This window comes from Ambystoma mexicanum, chromosome 3p (genome assembly GCF_040938575.1).
Source record: "Ambystoma mexicanum isolate Mex_15411 chromosome 3p, UKY_AmexF1_1, whole genome shotgun sequence".
Lineage (NCBI taxonomy): Eukaryota > Metazoa > Chordata > Amphibia > Caudata > Ambystomatidae > Ambystoma > Ambystoma mexicanum.
Genome location: NC_090925.1, coordinates 635,657,696 through 635,669,820, shown reverse-complemented (window position 1 = coordinate 635,669,820; position 12,125 = coordinate 635,657,696). Strand labels below are relative to the sequence as shown.

Genomic DNA, 12,125 nt, shown 5'->3' with positions numbered 1-12,125 from the left:
TTTCTCCGCAAATTAAAATTAGATCTTTATTTGCTTGTGTTCAAAAGGGTATCTGTCCTAATCCAGTAGGTAGAGGATTTCCTGCTGGCAACCCACTCATCATTAGAGGCTTGCCAAAAGGACTCTCTTGATTTGCCAACAGCCCTTTTTTGTGAGTCATAAAGCCTCAAAAGAAAAGCTTCAATTGTATCCAACCCAGGTGTATTACATAGGATACAGTATCTCTGCTTGAGAGATAGTCATTTGTCCAAAGCTCAGATTCATGTAATTCTGCAGGTGCCTAAACCCCCCCAAACAGATGATAGGATTTCTAGGAATAGCTGGCTACTGTTGCTAGTAGACAGTGACTATGCGTCAATTGTGAATCCCTTACACAATCTTACATATGATTCTACTCCTGAACATTTTCCCTAGTCAACTGAAGCAGAAGGACATTTATCAAAATACAGGCAAGAGCTGGGGTCAAAGAGACAATGGGGAAACTCGCCCACTGTCCTCCTGTTGCCTTTTTGTCAGTTGTGGAGGGAGTGTTAACCCATTGATGGTGCTGTCAGAGAGGCGGCTATTTAGAGGGTTAAGGAGAGTCTCATTTTCTCCCTCTTCCCTGTACAAAACTGTCGTATCTTAAGTGCATTAAATAAACGTGTGGAATGTACTGCAGAGCGTGGGAACTGGGGATACAGAGATTCCAGGTTTGACCGTTAGACTGGACTTCAGGATGGGACTGATTGGAAGCTACATTACTGATCTCCTGTATAACCACCTTACTCATGCCCTGTAACTAATAAACAGGTTTCCTTCTTGTACTTACCTGATTGCTGAGTGCTTCATTACTTCTTGGTGTCCCGGGATACTGCATAAACCAAAAGCAAAGCAGAAAATTCCACAAGACTGAGGAATGGTTGATCTTAATGTCATGAAACTCTCCATTGAGCCCTTAGGAGTTCCAGTGCCAACTTCCTCTCTCTCAAAGCAGAGATGGACCACTTACCTTGCAAAGATTTGAACATTGTTTGCTCCATCATGACGACATTCTGGACCTCCTGACACCCCCGCTGGAGTCAATTCCTGTTTTTTTTTTGTTATTGTTAGACTTTAGCATGAGCTAAGCCATCTTGTTATACAGTATACCATCACAAAGTCCACATCATGGGTGTACTGTGCGGGTTTCCTTCCAATCCATTTTGTACTAAGGGGAGTGCCCCCCGCGTTGCCCTGCGCCATCGAGTGGAGTAGACAACAAGGCAACACAGATTCCCTTTGAATAAATGAATGTACACACAAGAGGTATTATCAAAATATGTTTTTATATCTTCTAAAAAGTAAATAAACATGTTGATGCAGGGTACGGGTAATCAACTCAGGTCCAGAAAGTCTAAAGGAGTATTTTTTATACAGTGTCCAAGATGTTAGCATCCTATGTAGGACACACTCGGAACTCGTGCTGATGACACAAAAAGGTGTCCAATTAGGGTTTCAGAGTCAGTTGTGATAGCCTGAGGGTTGTTCGAGCTACAGTTGAATTGGTGTGTTCCTGGAAAGAAGGTTCTACAAAGCTACGGGCAAGGGCATTCGTGTATTAGAAGGTGGTGAAGTCTTTTCCAGACAGATACATCTCAGGAAGTCCCAGCAGCTATACAGATGTATTCATTTAGTGTGGACACATTGGCAAAGGTTCCAGATGTTATACATCTTTTATGTTGTGCGGAATCAAACCTAACATCCTTGATGTCTATGGGCCTCGTTACGACCCTGGCGTTAACCATGGCGCTATTAGCGCCATGGTTGACGCCGATATTTTACCAACTCCGCCATGGTGAATGGCAGAATTACCACCCCATTCCAAGGTTGGTGGGGTGGTAATTCCCCGTTCACCATTGGCCCTTCCCCATTCCCATTTTTGCCCCCATAGGGCTCAATGGGAATGGGGAAGGCGGTAATTACAGTACCGCAATTACCTCTAAAGTCCCTTTGCGCGTACCTTCCTTAACGGTTGGTAAAACCAGCCGTTAAGGTCGGGACCCGCAAAGGGACCTCGTAATTAGGCGGTAAGGGTTTAACGGCGCTGACACCTTTTATGACGCCGTTAACCCCTTACCGCCTGGGTCGTAATGAGGCCCTATGACTTAGTTCATGGGTGAATGCAGGGACCAGCAGATACTCCTTATGATCATTCTTCTGGTCGCCATCTTGTCCTATGCTTTGGAAATCGCCCCATTGGTTTGCCATGGTGAAGATGCAGACCCTATGGTTACATCGAAGCTTGGGGCCTGAAGAGCAATGGGCCACTGCCACATGCTCCTTTTCGGGTTTCCAGCTTGAATCAGGCTTAGGTTGGCCTACAGAACAATAGGGCAGTGCTGAAGGGCCAGCTTGAAAGGGCAACTGACTGGTTTGCCGGACCAATGCTAACCAGCTTGTTGGCATAGTGTACCCACTATGTTGTACTTTGGAGCTATCTGCCAGTTGCATCATTGCTCACAAATCCCCCTAACACCTTCTCGATCACCTCTCAATTTGTTATGAAAAGTTATTCATTCCATTCATCAATGTAGGCCAAAGTGGTTTGTATTGCCTGGGACTATTGAATGACCCAGTTTGACCCTGGACTGAGTCCAGCCACCACATACAAATGGTGCATATCTGGCTTGGACAACAGTTGCCTTTACTCTCCTCCCACAAAGACAGGGTTTTGCCATGACGATAAATGGCAACATCTGTATCCTACCCAGAATCATATAGGAGCAACATCAGGCCCGTAGGGTCGCAACCTACAATTACCCAAAGGATGCCACCAAACAGTGGAACCAACCCACACAGCCAGCTGTGCAAGTAGACTCCCACAGGGAAATAGGGTCACATGGGGCACCAGGGCCCTTAGGTGGGTAGGGTCTCTCAATGGCACAGTAGGTATCTGCATTCCTAATAAGAGGGCTCGTTAGGGACATGTTGTGTAGAGCAGGTCAGGGAAGATCATTAATACTCGGTGTGTCATGCCAGGATGTGACTTTCAGTCTCACACAACACGACAGTGATACGCGCACCCCCCTTCCCTTATATGCCGGAGCAATGCCCCTCTCTCTATTAAAGCTGCCATCTCCAGCCTGATGAGTTTAAAGCCATTGCAGCCCTCTGTAACGAGTTCTTGTGCAAGCAGCACATGTCTATACAGCCCTTCTCAGGACTTCTAGTAAGCTGTCCATCTCTTTTAAGATCTGCGGTTAATTCAAAATACTTCAGATAGGGCTTCCAAAACTGGACACAGTACTTAAGGCGAGGTATATTGTTTCAAATGATGTATCAATAACTGGACACATTGCTGGAGACGAGACCTCCAAAACTGGACACACTACTTCAGATCACTGGACACAGTACTCCCGTGAGACCGCCAGAACAGAACTAAACACTGCAGGTCAGGCATCTCCAGAACGGGATATAATATTCCCCGCGAGGCCTTTGAGAAGATGGGCGGCGCCAACAAATCTACTTTTATGCCACTTTTAGGTTGAGAGACCCCCTTACAAATATGTGATTTTATTAACAGTATTTATTGTATTGTTTTTTATAACACACCTACACCATACTGGAGCTCAGTTTCAAAGCACGGAGCCGGGATTCGATTCTCTGTTGCTCTGCATGGTATGGCTTCCAGGACCAGCGCGTTGCCCCTGTGCTATCCCTGTGTCTTGCCAAGGTCCCGGGCTTTACACTACAAGCAGAAGCTTACAATTTAGAGAATCAGGAGTAAAAGAAAAACAAAATCCCAATAATCTCCTAAATTGAGATCAGCCTTTACCGGTGGTCAATATTTTAAGATTTCAGTGATGGCAACAAACACCAGTCATAGGAACTCTCATTAAATATTTGTTTGATTTATTTATTTGTATACATTTTTCCTCCCATATACTCGCGCAGGAAGTGCCTCTTCAGCCAGAGGCTGCATTTCCCCCCCTTTCTTTCTTACACCCCAGTCACAATTCCCAACACAACTTTCAAACAAAACCTATGCAGTGAAATGGATTTTGGTGAATAAAACACATTTACATATGAAAGTGTGGCTATTGGTCTTTTGACAGTTTAAGTGCAGCTAGTGGCACGAGTAAGTAAAGGTGTATTTTCACAATATATGTATATTGAATTCTATTTATTTAAGGTACATAATGGATAATATAAAATACGGTGTCCTATAGCAGTAGCGAACCTGCAACACACGAATAAACAAAGTTAGAGCATATTGGGCCACATTATAAGTTTGGTGGTATCTCGGCAGTACATCTGCTGAGATACCACCAAACGGAATTACCGCTGCTGTCACTTGGTCCGGATTACAAGTTTTGGTGGGAGTGTTAGTCCCCATTTAATAGAAGTCCATAAGACTCCATGGGGGATTTCGTCGGAATTACACTAGCGGTAATTCTGCCAAAATGTGTCCGAAAGGTGGCAGATTTACCTCCAGCTCATAGCTGGAGGTGAATCCACCAATTTAAAGACAAACTCATAGTTCGGCGGTCAGTTAACGTGCCGGTATATGCTATTACTGCTGCATTTTACCCACACCCTCCAAGTTGTAATGAGGGGGGTATTCTGTGAATGAGGTGTGTATATGTCCACCAGATACATGTTGACCTTACCAAAAATGTTCATATCTAACAGTAGTGACAGTTCGCCCCCTAGTGGTGGAAGTTCTAATTGCTACCGACGCGAACAAAAGTACATGTGTGGCGCTTGCAGCTATTGTTTTGCAGGTTTGAGATGCTGGGAGGGACATTAATTACAAATACCCTATGAGAAGTACGCCTTTGATCATATTCAAATGAATGAGAGTCCGAGATGGCCCCATCGCAATTCAATCCTGTAAAATGCAGCAAATGCAAATGGTCTCAACACCAAGGCCCCCATTACGATACTGGCGCTAAACCATGGCGCTATTAGCACTATGGTTGGTGCCGGTATCGTAACGAGTCCACCAATGTTCAATGGGGAATTACCACCCCATTCCAAGGTTGGCGGGGCGGTAATTCCCCATTGAACATTGGCCCTTCCCCATTCCCATTTTTGCCCCATAGGGCTCAATGGGACTGGGGAAGGCGCTAAGTACGGTACCGCAAGTTGCGGTACCGTACTTAGCACCAATGTCCCTTTGCGGGTCCCTACTTTAACGGCTGGTCTAGACCAGCCGTTCAGGTTGGGTCCCGCAAGTGGACCTCCTAGTAAGGCGCTAAGTGTCTAACGGCGCCGCAGCCTTTTACGGCGCTGTTAAGCACTTAGCGCCAGGGTCCTAATGAGGGCCCAAGAGCCTAGCACCCAGAGCTCAGGGTACTTCAGGTCTGCACACACCAACGCAACAGCAAAGCTGTCTTGTATTTTATCATTATTCCCAGGAACCAAACCTGCCCCTCAGTCTTTCAGATTCTCCAAAGCCACTGGGTACCACGCAAATGGCCGCAGAGCTTGCTGCAAATTCCTATAACATATTATACAATCCTGGAAATTGATTTTTTTACTGTGCAATGCCACCAGCAACAGGGATACGGGGGAGGAAGGACACTTGCTTCTCAGAAGCTCAATCATGAAAACCTGGAAAATAACCAACGTAAGGGTGCTTCCTATAATGTTGAAGCAAAGTATAAAAGGTGCACACCTTTTAAAACTAACAAGCAGTACTTAAATATTTCCTACAAAATACCACTCTTACATTTTAGTAATTGGTCTTGTGGGTAAGTGCCTCGCCCGTGATTCCTATGACCACGGTTCTAACCCAGCTTTGCACCGCAGCATTGTTTAAAGCAGTCCGAACGCACTAAGAGGAATGAAAGGTGCAAAGGGATTTAGATGTTTTTCGGCAGATCCTGGAAAATCCAGCCTAATGTCAGCACTGATAATATAAAATGAAATATATCATTACACAACACAACATCACACATGAACTTGCTAACTGCACCTGTGGCGCTGTACTGTGTAACAATTACTCTTCATTTGGGTGACTGACTAAACTTTATAATGAGTACACTGTGGGCCTGATTCATGGAATTATTTGTGCGGAAAATATGGAACATGCGCGCCAAACTGCATGCGTAATCCAGTTTGTCGATCCATGGAATAGAATGTGTAGGATTTTCCTTGGACTTGCATGGATTTCGCAGCAGCACGGCATGCCCCTTTGATCGGCTGAGTGCTTTGCGCAAGACACCACGCAGAGCATGGGGGTGGCTTGTTCAGAGGGTGGGCAAGGGGGCACAACACTGAAAATGAGGAAGAACATGTGAAAAATTGGGCATTACAACGGATGCCCCGCAGGCAGCCCATCACGGGCCCACCATTGCGTGGATCAATACATATTCAGGGTTCCCATTGGGCAACCTCCCGGCAGGGGAATGGCCACACAAAACCCTCATACTATCCGCCGCCCCAAGGCAGACGTACAGACACTTGCTCATAGGAATCACTGCCCAGAGGTAAGATCTGTTGTCTGAAATAGAGGTGTGTGCATGCAGCCAGGGTTCCGATCTAACTTAGGGGTGCTAGTATGCAGTTGAGCAGGTTGCAGGAATGTTTTACAGGAGTTTGCACGCAGATTTTCCAAGTTTTACCCAAGTTACGATGAATTGTTGTCGGGTGCCGGTAACAGTTACGGGGGACCCAGCGCATTGTGGGGGACCCCACACACTGTTTTGAGGGTGCATGTATTCGCGCCCGGGGAGCATGCAAGGGTGGCTATTTCTGGCTGTTTTTGATTTGCGTAGGGTTGTGTCGGGGGCGTTCTGACTGTGACTTGCGTATACAGTTACTTTGCACAAACAATTCCATGAATATGCGGAGCAAGCAGAAAACTTCGACATGCAGGCTCGCACAGTGACATTCCCGGCGCATGGGCGTTGCATGATTTCTGCGCACTTTTCCACGAATCGGACCCAGTGTGTATAAATAACCCTGCGCCCAACACCCAAAGTAGCAATTGGTTGTTCATTGCACGGGGGTCCTGGGCAGGGGTATCCCGCAGGCTGCCGCATACTGCAAACTGCTAAATAAATTGCTTTACAACTCTGACAGCACCGCAGAAGGAGAACCCATGCTACTGTGTCCTACAGGAGCACACGAGAGGCCAGCGGCAAGGCGCGACAGTGAATTCCCCTACCTTGTGCAGACTCCGGTCAAAACCATCTTCTTCTCCTCCAGACGAAAATCTGCGAGCTCGAGGGGCTGCAAGAGAAAGCCAAGGGGTGTCAATATACAGGCCTCTCTCAAATTCAGAAGCACCATTTGATTAAATCTCACACTGACTGCCACACATCTGCTCACATCTTGGGTCATAGTGGAAACAGAGTCCTGAACCTTTTGGGCCGATATGTGCACAATCATTTTATTAACACAGCTGGAAAAAAATAAAATAAACATTTTACACAGGAAGCATTCACCCTGTCCTGACGATATTACACAATAGTAATCTGTGTAACTTCATTCTGATGAGAGATATTCAACAAGATGCCCTAGAGTTCAACACGCTGTTTGCTAAACAATCAGGACTGGCCGTCAAAGTCACACAAGACATGGGGCAACTTGACAGCCCTACGCATTGGCACTTGCCCTTGGTGTGTGAGTGGAGATCATATTAGACTCCCCACATAATTGGCATCACATTTTACAAACAGTATGACCAGAAGCACCACAATGCACAGTTCTGAAAAGTGCAAAGGGCTCTGGTGTAGGGTGACCAGCCGTCCTGGTTTTTCCGGGAATGTCCCGGAATTGGGTGCTCTGTCCCCTTTTCTCAAGATTATTTTTCCATTGGAAACTCAGGGGTCCTGGTTTTTGGTAGTAGGTCTCCATAGCCGGCCGACAGGAATGCATACAAAAGAAATGCTGCATTTTATGAATTAAAATAGTGGTCGTTTGTGATAAATTGATTATAATATGTGTTTATTGCACTAGTAATACTTAAATCTCCTTCTCCCTGAACCATAAGTGAAGTGAAGTGCCTTGACTCTCTCTCTCTCTCTCTCTCTCCCTCTCTCTCTCCCTCTCCCTCTCCCTCTCCCTCTCCCTCTCCCTCTCCCTCTCCCTCTCCCTCTCCCTCTCCCTCTCCTCTCTCTCTCTCTCTCTCTCTCTCTCTCTCTCTCTCTCCCTCTCTCTCTCTCTCTCTCGGCAAAGACACTCACCCACAGATACGTAGGTTGCATATCCACTTCCGAGGCTTATTCCATATGCACTACTCAACTAAAGCACCTCAAAGATCACCTTTGCGGAGCACGTTTCCTTACGATCTGTGCATATCAACGTAACAGCAAAGCAATCGTGCACTGCGCCCTCAGCTCCTACTAACCATACCCAACCAGTTCTCCTGCATCCCCACAGCACCAGAAAAAAACATGACATGGTGCTGTATGTGCATGTGGACAAGGGTGTATGACTGTGGTGCACTGGAGAGCGCTGATTGGCCAGATCGGTCACATCTATATGCTACTGACGGTACGGGGATGGGGAAGGGGGAACGCTCTGCTGCTCTCAAACCTGCAAAGTCTGACCCTCCCACCCTTCACGTGCCAATAGGCAGCTGTCGAAAGAGCTTACCTTTGGCTGCCTCACCTGGATGCAACTAGCAGCACAGGGCATGGCTTCTGCCCACTCACCTAGCCATACTCTGGCATCAGACATAAGCTGACAGTCCCCCAAGCCGCCCTCTGCCACGTCCCTGCTGGCTGTATCAGGGTCTGTCGGTTCACTGAGCAGGCTCACCATACTTGAATCAGATTTTTACCTTCTTCCCTTGCTGCAGCTTGAGGAAGAAACTGAAAGGGATGATCTCTGACCTCTCACGTGACCTTTGCTGTCAGTAACACAATCAGACCTCTACTGCCTCTACAGTACCAAGTTATAATTACCTATGTCCCACACTCAAGAGCATTGTCTGGCCTACTTTTGTTAACCAACACATTCACTGAATCACTTTTTACTGATTTTTCTCAACTTTTTTTTGCCGCTAAATGCACATGGTAAAATGGGGTAAGGTACATCTGGGGGTGGGGGCTATAGGGAGTAGGGCAGGATGCGGGGCTTCTCCCGTGCAATTTTGCAGTAAAAAAAGGTGGGAAAATCGGTTAAAATAAAAGGTCGTCAAAAAGTGTAGGTCGTCAAAAGAAAGTCAGCAATCATTCATAGAACCAGATCTCCGGACCCAGAGGTAATCGATCCTTAGCCGTGCAGCACCGCGTACGAATAACGGCGATTCTGCAGAAACCGTTATTACTAACGGTCATCCCAGCCAGGCGCGACACTCTGTGACACACCGCGACTTTACTGGGCGGTCCCGAGCATACCCGCTCTGCCGATACAGCTACAGCTTACGCTCACGCAGCAGCACGAACCAATAGGCTCGAACAGGGTGGACTTTTTGGTTAACTTCCCACATTGGTAATCCACTACATCATGGGAAGTGCTCCGTGACAGGACATCTATCCGCATCCCGTGCTCCTGATTTAAAGCATTTGTGCATGCAGTGCAGCTCGCAGCCAAAGGCAATCCGTGGTGAATTTAGTGGCCACGCAATGGACACATCACCAACCCGATATTAAGCATCCTGTGGTCCGTGAAGTGTTCTTTAGTTACACTCAAACAAGTGTTCATGACAAATTTATCTTGCTCTTTATAGTGACAGGATACTTATCCTGCCGCGTTTTAGCAGAATTTGCACATTGTCAAACAGTCCCTGATGAATTTCCATGCACAACCCTTGCACTTTATTTTGGAAAGAAACATGTTGGAATGATCTGTATGTATGTGGATGAATGAGTAATGGTGAGTCTGTATGGAGTGTTAGATTCAGTTTACATGCCTATTTGTACAGCACATGACACTTTTACAATACCACTGACATTTTTAGGCCATTTGACCCAATACTCTTGACCTATTGTTTTACTGTCTGTAACATCTTTTGCACTGTCTGTTAATGATTGTTTCAATTGTGTATTTTCACCTTGTGTTGAAATTTTACGGTGCATACTGGTACCTTCTTAAAATTAGTTAAAATTATTTTTAACTATTTACATTTGTTAATAACATTGTTTATATATCTTATCGAACTTAGACCCGTTGTGTGCCTCTGAATTTAATGCATTTCAAGCACTAACTGGTCCTTTTGGTTTTTGATTTTGTCCATGGTACAATATTGCAAAAACAGTACCATTGTCCTGCCTAACACTAATGTTTGTTGTTGAAGGTGAAAAACCTTAATGAGTGTAGATTAGCAGTGGGCAGTGCCACTCCCTCAGCCTCTCTCTGAGTGTATGATCGTTCATAGAACCAACAGCATCTGGGCATTCCAAGGTGTGCTCTATGCACCCTCACCTTGAAGCATCTGCCTGCACCACTGGCTGACCTTTGCTCCCTCACCTCTCAGAGTCGGGCTTTATCATATATGACCTTTATCCCTGTGCCCCAATTACATGTCATCTGGTGGCTAGACGAATGTCAAACCTGTGACCCCTCACCATAGGGTGGTCAACTTTGTGAGATCCTTTTGCGGGACAATTGCCCACAAGGCAGTGATGATGTCACAGCGTCATTCACATTTGGCCAGCCCCATTTGTAATTTAAACAATGTGTTAATGGCTCTTAACACCTGGCTTATTTGCAATGCAAATGGTTTATCCTTGGGAGGTGATGTTCATGTTTTATAACTGCAAACATGACCATCACGGCCCCAGGAACAAAGCTTTAGCATTGGAATGAAGACAGGTGTCAGAGCGTGAGCAGCAAGCCAGGAACAGCAGCGGCAGCAGCTTGACCTGCAGGCTCAAAAAAGGAGCTGGGCCCGCGGAGCCCCCAGAGAAAGAAAACTGCAGGCGGCAGCAGGCGGCAGCGCCGTGGTGTGTAGATGGCCACTTCAGTTTGCAGAGTGGCTGTGCTGGACGCAGCTTGTCCTGACTTGCTGTCTACCGAGAGTCACACTCCAGGGAACAAAGCAAGTCGGGACAACCAGTGTCCCGTACAGCCACTCTGCAAACTGCAGGACAGAGTCCCCAAATACGGGACGATCCCACAAAATACGGGACAGTTAGCCACACTACCTCACCAGGCTGTGTCATGTATGACCTCATCCCTCCTCTGCTTTCACACCTGACCACGTGGCTACTCTGCAAGGGCTGCTCTGAAGACACTTACCTTTGGGGGACCCCCGGCAGGTCCAGTAATCCGATTCTGACTGGTAGTATGGGTCTGGTGAGTACGCTGGGAGGTAGCGAGAAGCCTGGGCGATGTCATCACTCGTTTTGCTTTTAGTGGCTTCAAATGGATCATCTAGAAATACCAAAAAGGATCAGATGATTTAAAAAAAGAAAACACTTGCGGGTCATAGGCAAGCCCTTCCGGGTCAAAGGACACAACAACAAACGAGGCCACCAGATGCCTGCCCTTCCCAAGAAGTCATGTATACCCGGCACTCGTGCAGAGCTTCACTATTGGACATCTTCAGCCAATCATGGTTGATATTTCCCTTCCAGCTTGCAAAGGACAACTTGCCCTGCAAATCTGCTCCTTTTGCTAAAGAAGTACAAGTGAAGATACAACAAGGCGCAGTGCAGGACAACTAAGGCCTGCAGCTGGACAGCAGCTGTGTTTATCACTCAAAACCATGTGCCAATGAGCCAGGTTTGGCAAGTAACCCTTTGCTGTGATGCCCTTCCGAACCCCTTGTCTGTCACCAACCACACTCTGCGGCATGTTGAGCGCAAAGCTCCTTAAGCTCATGAACATTCCCCGCCTGGTACAACCTGGGCGATGCAAAGAGACACGCTTAATCCTCCACACCTCTACTAATGGGCGTTTGCTGTAAACCCAAAGCCTCATTACAAGTACCATGATTGGAAATGCCACCTACAAATAAATAGTTCTAAGTAGAGGCATTTGACTATTTTGATCTCTCTACTACAATCCCACTAGTTGCTGGATTGGTCCAGTCTGAAAGTGTCCCACTGTCCTCCCATCGCACAGGGATCTGCATCCTCACTGGGACCTCTGGCATTCGTACTGCAATATGCCACCAAATCCCATACTTACACCAGAAGAACAGATCCCGCCACCAGGGGGCAGTGCAGCACAGAAAAAGGAGAGCAGTGGTTATGAGAAAGTAT

At 46.7% G+C, this 12,125-nt stretch overlaps 1 protein-coding gene across 1 annotated transcript in view; it reads right to left on the bottom strand.

Annotated features, from left to right (window-relative positions):
- ABLIM3 (actin binding LIM protein family member 3) overlaps positions 1–12,125 on the bottom strand; it is a 770,500-nt gene that overhangs the window by 85,908 nt on the left and 672,467 nt on the right. Inside the window, exons 15-16 of the mRNA XM_069651389.1 lie at positions 11,158–11,292; positions 7,136–7,200 (exon numbers count right to left, since the gene is read on the bottom strand). Coding sequence (XP_069507490.1) covers positions 7,136–7,200; positions 11,158–11,292 — 200 coding nt within the window. The remainder of the gene's footprint in view (positions 1–7,135; positions 7,201–11,157; positions 11,293–12,125) is intronic.